The following is a 13,989-nucleotide window of genomic DNA, read 5'->3' as shown; positions in this document are numbered from 1 at the left end:
CTTACTTTTTTTTTTATTTCCTATGTAACACTTTTTGTTTAAATCACAGGTAAAGGCTGTTCAACGTGTAGGATTTAATTAAAGGTTTGAAAAGAAATTGTAAACAAATATAAATTGAAAATAATGTCTAACGTTAGTTACTACTACACATCACATTTTATATAAACAGAGGCATTAATTTGAAAGTCTGATGAAAAATTTCATAAACAAATCATAGGCACTCCCCAGCTTAATTGTTAAAAAATATATATCTACTATACTATAAACATAACATATTATGTTTATAGTATAGTAGATATATATTTTTTAACAATTAAGCTGGGGAGTGCCTATGAAACAAATCGATCCTTGTAGAAAAATAATTGTTGGATCCGCCTACAAAAATTAGTTGCATCAGATAGACCTTGAACCATGGAAAGACGCTAAACGTCATTCTATATTTAGCTGACCAATCAGAATTCAGCATCATTTGACGTCAATTTCGCGAAATCCATAGAAGAAGAGACACATCAGCACTTCCGGATTATTGCATCGATCAGAACACAACGACTACAATGACATAGACAGAAAATACCCAAACTAGCCCAACGACGGCAAACAGCCTGCAATGTTTAACGGAAAACGAACCGCAAAAAATTAAAATGTCTCTACTGACCCCGAAAACGATCGTTATAGCCACTGTTCCAGGGAAAACTCAGCCCAGGCCTGTCACTATTCAGTCGCCTAAGGAAATGGAGTATTTCTCTGACGAACAGGATGGGGCTCCAAGGAAGAGGCGCCGTTTGACCCATCTCACCCCAGAGGAAAAACTCATGAGAAGGTAACTTTTAAAAAATGTCATCTTTAAAAAGGATTATACTTCCGTGATTGACCCCCCCCCCCACCCACCCATTTCCAGTTAACACTGAAACATATGGAAAGACTTAGCCATAGTAAAGAACACACTTTATATAATGCAATGCTATTATTTATTTATAAAATAAAAAGGATTATTTTATATTTTAGAAAACTGAAAAACAGAGTAGCAGCCCAGACAGCTCGTGATAGGAAGAAGGCCATCATGTCTGACCTCGAAATACAAGTCGCAAAATTAATGGAAGAAAACAAACGTCTACAAAGAGAGAACAGCAGCCTTAAAGAGCGGTCCAGTGAGCTGATGAATGAGAACTCGTCACTGAAGGAGCGCCTTGGGACGGACGTGTCATTGGTTAAGATGGAGGAGGAGACCTCGGGATCTGCAGCATCCTTTGTCTCTCTGCCGCAGGGACATCCTTCTCCCCCATCTCATCCAGTGATGCCATACGTCTTAACTCTGTGGTAAGCATCACCTTCGTTATCAACATGCTCTTCTAACTTTTTATGCTGTGACCATGTTTCTTCTTAGTTTGTCAAAATTTAACTATATATTCTTTATTTTCAGTCTCTACTTGGCTGTGTACACAAAAGTGCAAGTTCCACCAACAAAACTACAGATGCTAATGTCAAATCTGTATGCCAACTCCAAATTAAGCCAAGAAAAGATACACAAGCTGGACCCAATTCTTCAGTGGTGGGGCCGTCACCAGCAGAACTGGAATCCATCAATGAACTGATTAAATTTGATCACGAGTATTACAAAATAGAGCCCCTCACCCCAGAGCCCAAGATGGAGGTCATTATCGATTCAGGTGTCTCTTCTACTGTTGAAAATAAAACAGACTCTGAGAGTGTTGTTCCAGACATCAAAACTGAATTTGCTTTGCAAGAAGACTGTGTTCGGACAGTTACTGAGGAGTCCCCCATTCTGTGTATTGAGGATATTGTGGACTTGGAAAAAGAAGTGTTGAATGTGTTACCTGAGATAAATATTGATCTTCTCAATGACATTGAAAGCCTTATTGAGGATGACCTCCATCGTCAGGCTATTCCTGATTCCATGGATGAAGTTTCACAAAATGGACAGTTATTACTGCCAAATGAACAGAATAAGAAACTTCAGTCTGAGCTCACACCTCCAGCAGTGAAACATTCCAAAAAGAGGAAATTCTCCCAGACAATTGGTCCCAACTCGGACCTTGTGTCCTCGGACGATTATTTCTCAGGCAGCGACTCTGGAATTGCCAGTGACTATAGTGAAGCAGGGTCCCCATATAGTGACTTTTCTGGGGGTCTGTCGGACAATGTCTGGGAAGAATCATTCATCGAATTGTTCCCCAATTTAGTGTGAGCTTTCATACTGGAGTTTATTGTTTTGTACATAATACATATTCATCAAGTAAATTATTCAGTTGTACTATCATTTTATCATGTAAAATGTTCATTTTGTGAAATAAATTCTAGTGGAAAATGGGAACTTGTTTCATGATCATCATTTTTATGCCCCTCTTCGAACGAGGGAGGGCATTTTGCTTTGCTGCTGTCTGTCGGTCCACCAACAGTTTCCGTTCATTTTCTTTGCAGAGGTTGTAAATGCAAATTTGGTGTACAGATTTGTCGTAAGAATATCTAGGTCAAGTTCTGTTTTGGGTAGAATCGAGCAATTTTGGACAGAGTTATGCCCCTTGGACTTTGAAAAATTCCAATTATTTGCAGTTGCCGTTCCATTTTCTTTGCAGAGGTTGTAAATACTGAAATGAAATTTGGTACTGGTATACAGAATTGTCGTAAGAATATCTAGGTCAAGTTCTGTTTTGGGTAGAATCGAGCAATTTTTGACAGAGTTATGCCCCTTGGACTTTGAAAAATTTCAACTATTTGGGGAGGGGGGGTGTAAGTTTTTTTACAAACATCTCTTGTTCAATTTCATTATCAAATCCCTCTACTTGCTTAGTCTTACAATCCTATTTGACCGTTTTTGCACTGTATGAATGCAGTAGGTTATCTAAAACTTCAAAGTAGTGAGATGTAATTTTTAGCAAATATTGAAGTGACAATTGTTGAAATTGCTAATGATAGGACTGTAAGAGTGGAGTTATAATTAGCATTTTATAAAGCTTCAATATTGCTCTTCTGAAGACAAGAATGGTTATACATGTATAACAAAATCTCACTGTAATCAGCAATTGCAGAACACAACATGTATTCACACCAATATTAAATGGGGCAAAGGAGTATAGCATACAGAAGAGTTCCACAACTAGTACATGTCATGAAATACTAGTACTGTAGATTCCTTATTTTTCGCGAGTACTTATTATCGTGAAATGGCTCTTTCACGTCAAATCGCGAGAACGATAATTCGCGAGTGGACGATTGATCAAGGGGTTTTACATTGATTTCAGCAACATAAAAATAAAAGCGAGAAATTTTATTTCGCGAGTGGTGCTTCTCGCGTAATTACGCGATAATTAATTCCTCGCATATATTTAGGAATCTACAGTATTCTGATGAGGATGCAAGACCTGTAAAATCAGTTTCTATAGCTAATAAGGCAGTTGTTCAACCCCTTCCCCCTGTTCATACATGCATATTATTAAACTGTACAGATTGATCCTTCATTTTAATCTGTAAAATGCTCTCTTTAATTGTTTGTATGGGAATTAATGTTGCAGCTGTTACGGAAAAAATACATAAACTGCACACTCAGGTTACGTAACAAAGAAAGCATTTTATTGTTTATATGTCTGTATAAATAATCATATAAAGTTGGATTAAGCACATTAAACATCATAGTAGGTTTCGTTGATAGAAGAACCACTGCTCATGAAATCTATACAAGTGGCTTGCTAAGTGGTGTTATATTGATAAATGATTGGTTTTCATAAGAAATAAAGGAGATAAATATTCAATTGGATGTAAATATATCAGGTATGACAAAACTGAAAGTAAACCTGTAAATGTGACCAAAGAAAAGTTCAGCCAACTTCAAAAAGGTTTCATTAATGTTGACATTTAACATCAAAGAGAGTTACAGTTATATGGCATACCAGTTTTGTAAACTGGTTCAGTAAATGGTATTTAATTACTGTTCAATGAAGTTCAGTTCACACAAAATTTCCCTCTTAAGCAGCTTGATGATATTTGTAAAACATTATATGCTCATATTTTAGTCTTTTAATGTTGCATGCATTCAAGTCAAACACCTCATCATGCAAATAAGTTAAATTTAACATTAAAATAAAGATTCAAGTTTACATGTTTAATAAAAAATAAATATCACATATGAAATCTTCATAATTGAGATCAACAATCAAATTAAGAAATGTACAAGCTTACTACTTAGAAAATTTTTCATACATTGAACAATGTGCTCATAAACAATTTTGGCTCAAATTGCTTGAAAAAGCTATTGCTTTCAAATTAATAGGTAATGTAACTCATGTTTCCATTATGCTGCTCTCATATTTCCTTCATGCTGTCACTGACAGTTTGTGTATAACAAACGTACCTTCTTCAATTTAAAGGAAATGAATACGTCAACAGCTGTTCAAAATTACCCATCCCCTCCATCTGCACATTTTATAAATTCGTTTTTATCTCTGGAATGGTTTGAAATCTGTTGTTCCATCAAACACAATGGGGTCAAATTTGAACATGTCTGGCTGTCCGATATGTGGGGTAGTGTCTCTGAAATCCACCAGGCTCCACTGGAATGGTGGCAGCTGGTCATATGTGGGCCCACTAATTGCCACAAATTGAAGGTCTTTAAACATGGCATTGTTTGTCAGCTAATAAAAAAAAATTAATATCTCTGATTATCGCCTTGCTGTTTTTGAGAGGATTCTTAATGTTCCTATGTAAAAAATTTGATTGCCTAACTCCAGGGGTCATGATTTGAATGAACTTGAATCTACAATATTTAATAAAGCTTTCATATAAGCTTCATCATTTCTGGCCCAGTGGTTCTTTAAAAGATGCCATTAAATTTTCACTAATTCTTAATCATCTCCCCTTGAAAGAGTCACTGCCTTTATTTGAATCCCCTTCACATAAAGATATTGAGAAAAGTACATGTACCTTCATATCTGTGCCTCCATGAGACCTATGACCCAGAGCTCCAAAAGGATACTTTCCATCAGCAGGATTGAGGTCACAACGGGCGGAGATGGCATTCTCTGCACTGTACGGAGGAGTACAATTACAGCGAGACAATGGGTCATGAGTATAATCATTGTACCTAGGGTGTGAGAAAAAAAACAGACATAAGTATATATTATTTATGTGTTACAGGAAGGGAGAAAGGATTGAAAGGATGAGGACTGAACCCCTTCCCCCTTAACTCCAGTCAGGTGCTCACTGAGCTATCTAGATGGAACATATCTGATCGTCACATATGGAAGCTGAATTGAAATGTATGCAGCAAGTTAATCACCCTAGCTGATCTCAATAATACTGATTGATATTATCAAGGATTACCATTAAAAAATCTTTCAGACTGATAATAAGGACTGAGCTTGAAACAAGGCTCAACAACCCCAATGTAGCCTACATCTCATTAGCACATAAAGCACAGCTTTATTTTTACAACTGATCAATATGACAAATAACTTGGTAGCATGGGGATTGATTTAAATTTCCATTGAGAATGTTTTGTAATCAGATATTATACAGGTGTCAATCGCAAGTAAAAGAGACTGAAGATACTTGCCTCATTAAACTAATCATGGACTTTAGATCAGTGACTTTGGAGTTATCCCTCTTGAAAATTTTGGCTCGAGGACTTCCACTGTAGGAAAACCACTCTCCAAACTTCTTAACAAGCTCATTCCCACCACTCATATTAAAAATGGATGGAAAATACCTAAAATCAACAATATTTTGATATATACTTGTATGTTTTTCAGTAGTTCAGTTGATTAAATTTTTTTGAACTCCTAATAAAAACTAATAAGGAAATGGAATGTTATAGCTTGGCCAGTATGACTGTTTCAGAACTTACTGAAAGTTATAGCTTGGCCAGTATGACTGTTTCAGAACTTACGGAATGTTATAGCTTGGCCAGTATGACTGTTTAAGAACTAAATCTGTTTTATCCTCTGCAGCCATCATTCCTCTGAAAAAAATAGAATTGGGATAACTTGCATTAGTTTACAGTCTATAACGTTTTTTGGATTTAAAAAAAATCTTTTTCCATGGTTGAGAATAACAACAATTCCTCTCTTAATACAATCTAAAAGCACAACACTTACGGAATTTGTTCAACAACATAGAGAAGGTTTGTCATATTAGCTGCACCAGGCATAAACTGCTTGTAATCCACGATCATCCACTGGTTATTGTAGCTAATTAAAGATGAAGATATAAATACACTGTATGTTTTATGCAGTGGGAAATAATCAGCCAGCTTTCATTGGAGATCAGCAATTTTCAGAAATACACTTTGCTGAAAACTTCTTAAAAATTAGATTACAATATATTTGTAATAAAAATTTGAACATATGAGAAAGCAAATTTTCCAGAGAGTTTTCATACATTATGATACATATCCACAGCTATTTAATTTATTTTCACCCAGATCTAGCCTTATGACAATTCTTTGTATACAGCAATAATCTATACACCTGAGATAAAGACATATCATTCAGTAAAAAACAATACCCCCACCCCACCCCACCACCCCACCCCACCCCCAAAAGATGACTGATACTAACGTGCCACTGTTGTATTGTGTGAAGAGATCTGCCCATGAGTTTCCACTGCTGGCCAAATAATTACTGACCATGGTCCTTATGCCTTCTAACACTGAATTAGTAGGAGAGATGTATTGCCACAAAGCAGGATTGCTGTTACCTATAGTTGTCTCCAATGATACCTTAAAAAAAGATAAAATATTTTATTAAGTCTCTATAAAGGAAGACAAAAAAAAAAACAACATAAATTTAACATCGTTGTAAAAATGCATAGAACTATGATCTGACTTGGTAGAAATTAACTAAAAGAATAGAAAGCAAGATAACAAGTACATGTAAATGCTAGTCTGGATATAATGATATGATTGTATGTCTAGTTTAGATGATGACCTACCAGCCCTGAGCTTATCAAGTAATAGTCATCTCCTGACATTAGAGTCCCGGGGTATGATGAAAACGTCATTGTGTGGCCAGGAATAGTGCCTGTTACACATCAGAAGACAGTCATTAGTCATTACAAAATATTTAAATCTTCCATGAAAATCATTTCACTTATTCTTACTGTCATTTGATTTGTTAGAACAATGGGTCTATAAGAACAATGGCTGATTAAGATAGCAAGAATACAGATTTTTGGAAGAAAATCCCTTAAGATTTTGATTGTGTTATGTAAGCTTTCAACATCTCTAATGGAAATTAACTACGCAGAATAATACAGTCAGGGCGAAGTTATAGAAATAACTTGACGTTTTGTTTTATTAGAAACAGACATTCAATTTTTGCTACTGTGCAGTTTTCTTATTAACAAAATTTAACTGTAATCAGCAGGAAACAGCTATAAGTATGATTGCTATAAGCATGTTTCACTGTACAATGGATAATATCATACCTCCTGAACTTCTCTGATAAGAGAAGCTGTATTTCTTTAGGACTCTGATCATACTCTGGTACGAGTTCCATGTGTCATGGCTGACATACAAGTCTTTGTTTCCAGGTAACATTTTGATGAGAGCAGAACATGACCCAGATCCCCGTACTCTTTTTGCATCTTCTTTTCCCAATGCTGCCTCCAAGTCCTCTAAATCCCCTCCCACTTGAAGAAAACTGTAAAGCAAATAAAATAAATGTTCTTCGTCTGTTTACAGAACCTACCCTATAGTCTGTTTAACCTTGAGAGAAGGCATAGTATTATAAACTTTGGCTAAGTTTTATATTGAAAACGCTAAATAAATAAACTCCATCATCACAAAATCTAACTAAATATCTCTCTAAAAACTATAGCTGTGCAGACATCAAACAACAGACATGCTTAGTCATCAAAATAAACTTCAAATGCTCATAAACTTTTCTATAAAAGCTATTTCCTGGTCTCTAATACTACTTACTCAAGTGTAGTCTAGTTATAAAGATCGACAGACTACAGTATAATACGCTTATAGCGAACACTCTCTAATGAATTGATGCTTATAGCAAAGCAATTTTCATTCCCTGTGGGTTTTAAATATATTGTGAAGCTAATGGATATAACGAATTACGTTTATAACGAAACAAAATTGCCATCCCTGGTTTTTCATTTTAAGCATGTTTTACTGTACTTCAATCAAATTAAGTTTAAACTCACTTTAAATCAGAGCAATACAAGTAAACCTCTCCTTTCATACAATATAGTTTCAGTATAAATCTATAAGTTAAATGTTACTGTATAGCAGGTTAAAATCGTGGTCGGAAAAGATCGCGATTTGTTCAAGTTGCAGCAAATCGCGATCTTTGAATTTGCGGAAAGGAAAAATAACTAGTATACAAAAACTTTTTCAGCACTGCAAGCATTTTCCTTGCATACTGTGTTGATTCTGAACCCGATTAACACTGTACTGATCCCGATTGGAAGACAGAATGTTGTACGATTTACAATGTTACGCATTCAGATAAATATTCTTCTTTCTTTCTCTTGTTTTCTTTCTTTCTTTTTATTAAATATTTTTGAAATACATATGAGTCTATACTCGAGTGATTTATTCAAGTGATTTCAAGTAGTATCCCAAACATTCAAAATGTTGAACTGTTAATAAAACTGAATTTATGTTTAACATTGTTGTCTTTACTATGTATGTGCCTTGATTAAAGATAATAAGACTGAGTGATACACACAGGTGAAATCTAACAATACATGTTTTATAGATAATTATGTCACACCGCTACTGGGTGGCAGAATCAAATGTTAGTTATAGATGTTTATTTATCAATTAAGCTTTAAAACAACAACTACGTGTTAGTAATTAATCCGTACACCCGCATAATTAGCAAGACAATCTACATCTCCGCTATATATTAATTACTGATTTTATGTTTGCAAGGAAACACAAACAGAGTTAACGAATCTAATCACAGATATCGGTGATATTTCAAATTATCCTTATCAATTTTTGAAGAACTATTCACTGTATGTTGAATTTGCGGAATTTTTATTTCCGCGAATATAGCGAATATTAACTCCGCGAGTTATTTTCCTGCTGTACAGTACCTTTTACATCTACATTACATGTATTACTCCCTGCGATACATACTACAATCCAAAAGGATCTATGTTTCCTGTAATTCCATGGATTACTCCAGACTGTTGATATTTGTATCCAGCTTCCAGACCTTCAACCTGAACCATGAAAGCCTTCACCTGTATGACATAGGAAAAGGGCATAAAAATATACTGCACTTACTTCTGTCAAAAGTTAACAATAAAATAAATCAATGTGTATTTCCATGTATACCTACAGTGTCATATAAGAATTGTGTATATGTTGATAATTCTTGTATTTATACACTAGGCAAAATTGCTAAAACACCATTTATAATAATATATTTTTTTTGAGATTGATTTGTACTTAATAAGGCTTAGCTTATCCTTATAGTTTATGATACAGAAGATACTAGTGATACATCACTTGTTGCATACTTATTGTACAGTTATTTCATGCAAAATAGTGTAGGGAACTTTGCCCCCCCCCCCCCCCAATTCAAATATCAAATATCGGGTATGGCCACCATACACTGGGATTACAGTTAAGCATCTCTGCTTCATGGAATTATTGTAATTGTGTAACATTTTTGCATTGTTCCACTCATTCAGAATGTCCTTTTGCAGTTGTACAAGGTTTTGTTGTACCCCGCTTTCATGAAAAGCAAGGACATTAAATCTCATTCATCTGTCAGTCTGTCAGTCACCAAAACTTTAACTTTGGTCATAACTTTGAATGAGAAGAGATAGGGCTTTCATATTTCACATGTATATTACCTGTGACAAGACCTTTCCAAATATAGTATGATTTTTTACCCTGTGACCTTGAAGTTTGACCTACTTTTCAAAATTTTAACATTACTTTAAATTGGTCATAGCTTTTGAATGAGGAAAGATACGGCTTTCATATTATACATGTACATTACCTGTGACAAGACCTTTCCAAATATACTAAGACTTTTGATCCCGTGACCTTGAAGTTTGACCTACTTTTCAAAAATTTTATCTTTGCTTATACGTTTTGATTGAGAAAAGATAGCCTAGGGCTTTCATATTCGAAATGTGCATTACCTGCAATAAGACCTTGATGTTTGTCCTAATTTTCAACTATCTATATTACGTTTAAATGAGATATGATAGGGCGTTCATATTTGACAAGTGCATTAGCTGTGTCAAAATGTTTCCAAATGTGCTATGATATTTGAAAACATGACCTTGACCTTCAAGTTTGTCCTAATTTTCACACATTTTATCAGTGTTGCTTGCTTTTGAAGGAGTGTAGATAGGGCATTCGTATTTGACATGTGCATTACCTGTGACAAGCATTTCTAAATGTACCATTTGATTTTTAACCCCATGACCTCAAAGTTGGACCTAATTTTCAACAATTTTAAAATCGCTGATAACTTTTGCTTGAGAAAAGATATGGCATTTACATTTGACATGTACATTACCTGTTTCAAGACCTTTCTGATTGTATACACTGGTTTTTGACCTCGTGACCCTGACCTTAATGTTTAACCTACAGTCTTTTTCAAATTAATTTTACATTCATAATAACTTTTGAATGAGAGAAGATAAGGCTTTTCATATTTCTACATGTACATTACCTATGACAAAACCTTTCAAAAAAGTACATCATTTTTGACTTCATGACCATGACCTAGAAGTTTAATTGACCTATTTATCCAAAATTTTAACCTTGATCATAACCTTTATGCTCCAGAAGAAACATATGGCTTTAATATTTTTCACATTTGCATTACTTGTGACAAGACCTTTCGGACTGTATTATGATATTTGACCTCTTGACTTTGATCTTAAAGTTTGATGTAGTTTTGAGAAGCCATGATACAAAAAAGACATAAATTCAATCATTTATGTCTTTTTTGTATGATGCACAGACAAGACAATACACACAAACAAGACAGTTACAAGATGCCATAAATAATGGCATCCTATCCACTAAGACACCAAAAGTGGGGGATCACAATTCATTGGATTTCCTTTTTTTAAATGAATGCATGCATCAATAATTAGAACACAAAAAGAAAAAAAGAGATTTATTCTTCCAAAAAGTGTGAGCATGATTTTGAAGCATTTCTAAAAATTACCTACACTTCAGTTAACATTATATCCATTTATCTGGTTGGCACTTAATTAAATGCCTTACTTATAATTATGGTAACCTATTTATGCATCAAGTTCATCTTGAACAAGTTTTAAGGGTGTAAAATAATATTAATTTTCTTAGATGGTGCATTTTAGCAATTTCATCTAGTGTATACTGTAAATATACTTATTTTAGCAGTAATCATATTTTAGCTCTACGCTTCTTCTTGTCCTCTTAGTTATGTACTATTAGTTATCCAGGTCCAATCAAGGGTGTACAGGGATTTACCCCGGGTTTTATTCCATAGACCCTGAGGCCGGAGGTGTATGGAATACAACCCGGGGTAAATCTCTGTAAACCCTTGATTGGATCTGGATAACGAATTTATTTCCTATGTAATCAAAAAAATTCTTTGTAAACCAAAAGTCCAAACAATGGTGTTTCAATTAAACTACCGATAAGATTTGCTACAATGCCTCGTAATGTCATGTTATTTGCTTTTGTGATAGAGAAACAACGCATTGTGACGTCTTGTTATTTACCCCTGGCTGAAATCGGGTGTTGGGAATTTTACTTCCAGCTTACAAACCAATCAAATTTCTTCGTTTGATCTTGTGTTACAAGCTAGGTACATAGGATATAAATGTTAATACATGATTTTAAAAAAACTAATGTATGTTTTAACTAAAACTCAAGTTGCTTTTAATTTGATTGTCCTAATCAGACAAAGAGAAAGACTGCGCTACATTGCACTAATTAATGTATGTTTACAGTATTATTTTATGTGAACTGAACTGGTTTCTCCACCTACCATATTCCAGTAATCCTGCTTTCTGTTTGTTTGACCTTTGACCCAGTCTATGTTCTGTTGTAGGTAGTTTCTGAGCTTTTCACAGTACTTGCTGTAGGGTTTCTCACAGTAGCCTTTGGCTGTATTGTACCATGTCATGTCAATCAAGGAATTGGTCAGATACCCCTCCACAATCCCTGCGGCAAAAGCCTGAATCTCATTGGGAAATGTCTGAGCTGTTGAGACATTGAGATAGGACCACCTGTAACAATTATTCAAATACAGTCAAACCTAGCTATCTTGAACTCAATAGGACTGCAGAAAAAAATTGAGATATCCAAGCTATAGAATTCAAGATGTTGAGGTCAAAATATGTAGAGTAGTTGGGACTTCCAACTCAATTTGACATGCCCATAGTATGCAAGATATCGATATACACTGATTCAAATAAATCATAGATAATCAATAAGATACCAGAGCTAACCTCAACAAATGTTATCTTTAAGTAAGGCAAGTCCCACACTAAATTATTTTGTAGTGTACATCCCTAGAAGCACCATTCATGCAACTTTGGTCCAGGTAGGGTATGCAGTAACTTAGGAATCAACTCCTTCTAAAAACTGGGGATATTCAAGATCATATATTCCTAGAGGAAAATGTGTATGTCATTCTTGCAAACTATTTATTGGAAATGAAAAATATTTAGTACTCTATAAACCTAGTCACGATCAATGTAGATAATAATAATATTGAGAATGATTATATAGTCTATTTATAGTCCCTATATTATCTATACAAAAGCAAACAGTTCATAACACTACATATTCACTGGATTTGAAGTCCTATTCATTGGAGGGTCAGTGCACATGCATTGCAGATTGTGACATCTATCGCTGAATTATTTTCCAAACATTTTGATGCCTTACACACAATGAAAGGAAAACATAAAGTTATAACTTGCAATATGGACATTTTAAACCAGTTCTATGACAGAAGTTTGTTAATGAAAATTATGTCATCATGCAGCCTTCAATGTCTTATTTATTCAAATCCGGACTATATAATAAAACAATTATGGACTTATGAATATGGTTTGTTATTCACAAGAAAAATATTGATATTTTTCTGGTGAATATCACACCATATTCACCATGCACCAAGAGTTCATAATTGTATAATATATACATCTAATGATCAGTTACATGAAGGAAAACCCTATAATATTGACATTATCAACCTTCCAAGTGTTAAAATTGCTAGAAGTATGTTACTTTTCTATAGATTGAAGTGCTTTGATATCCAAAATGAAAGACTTCAACATAACTGATATGCACATAGATGACTGCAGTAAATACATGTTCGTTTATTAATTGGATAATTTGATGTTTATTGTATTCATGACTATATGCCAATGTATGAAGGTGTTGTCAATGAAATGAAAAAGAAAAAAATAGTGAAGTTATATCATATTTCCCTGTACATAAGGTACACAGTTTATTTGATGTTTTTTAAAAACTGCTAAATTCAGCGATTATCTATCACAGAACTACAATACACAAAATACACCATCCTGAAACAGAACCCCTATGCTCTGGATTGCTATTGTGAGGCATCAATTAACAATCCTCCGAACAATTTAATTCTGCTTCAATTAGTTCCTTATAATACTTACCCAGTTGTGTTGATTTCATCTCGAAAAGCTCCTAAAGCAACATAATCAGAAACGACTTCTTTGTGCAAAGAAAACTTGTTGGAACTTTTGTCCCATGTAACACTGGCAATTTTCTGAGAATTGACATTTTCAAAAGAAACTAAAAAGTTTATAAAAGCGCAAAAAAGAAACAAACATTTCCCATACATTTTGCTGCCCAAACTTTGTCATGTGCAGAAATCACCTGACTCGAAATCGAAAGTAAGGAAGGATGATAAGTTGTACGTAGAAATTTCCTCTATGAATCTACAATTCGGAGTCTGCAAAAAGCTCTCGCCAGACTTGGATTTAGATCGTGATTTGAGACAACCAGAA

General features: G+C 34.4%; 2 protein-coding genes across 2 annotated transcripts in view; one reads left to right on the top strand and one right to left on the bottom strand.

Annotated features, from left to right (window-relative positions):
• The first annotated feature begins 479 nt into the window (after window positions 1-479).
• Window positions 480-2,332, top strand: LOC133172327 (uncharacterized). Its single transcript, XM_061307188.1, has 3 exons — window positions 480-820; window positions 1,006-1,317; window positions 1,447-2,332. Exons 1-3 carry the CDS (start codon window positions 642-644, stop codon window positions 2,204-2,206), a joined length of 1,251 nt encoding a protein of 416 aa, XP_061163172.1. The 5' UTR covers window positions 480-641; the 3' UTR covers window positions 2,207-2,332.
• Window positions 2,333-3,566: 1,234 nt separating this feature from the next.
• The window catches only part of LOC133205300 (citron rho-interacting kinase-like), a 42,056-nt gene continuing 31,633 nt past the window's right edge, over window positions 3,567-13,989 (bottom strand). Inside the window, exons 45-55 of the mRNA XM_061341080.1 lie at window positions 13,636-13,827; window positions 11,985-12,225; window positions 9,113-9,219; window positions 7,438-7,652; window positions 6,943-7,031; window positions 6,570-6,730; window positions 6,108-6,200; window positions 5,900-5,971; window positions 5,567-5,719; window positions 4,936-5,095; window positions 3,567-4,646 (exon numbers count right to left, since the gene is read on the bottom strand). Of these exons, the coding sequence (XP_061197064.1) occupies window positions 4,452-4,646; window positions 4,936-5,095; window positions 5,567-5,719; window positions 5,900-5,971; window positions 6,108-6,200; window positions 6,570-6,730; window positions 6,943-7,031; window positions 7,438-7,652; window positions 9,113-9,219; window positions 11,985-12,225; window positions 13,636-13,827 (1,678 nt within the window). The 3' untranslated portion in view covers window positions 3,567-4,451. The remainder of the gene's footprint in view (window positions 4,647-4,935; window positions 5,096-5,566; window positions 5,720-5,899; window positions 5,972-6,107; window positions 6,201-6,569; window positions 6,731-6,942; window positions 7,032-7,437; window positions 7,653-9,112; window positions 9,220-11,984; window positions 12,226-13,635; window positions 13,828-13,989) is intronic.

This window comes from Saccostrea echinata, unplaced genomic scaffold (genome assembly GCF_033153115.1).
Source record: "Saccostrea echinata isolate AGI-Se365-2 ecotype Australia unplaced genomic scaffold, CSIRO_AGI_Sech_v1 ptg000054l, whole genome shotgun sequence".
NCBI lineage: Eukaryota > Metazoa > Mollusca > Bivalvia > Ostreida > Ostreidae > Saccostrea > Saccostrea echinata.
This window is presented reverse-complemented; position numbering and strand designations above follow the sequence as displayed.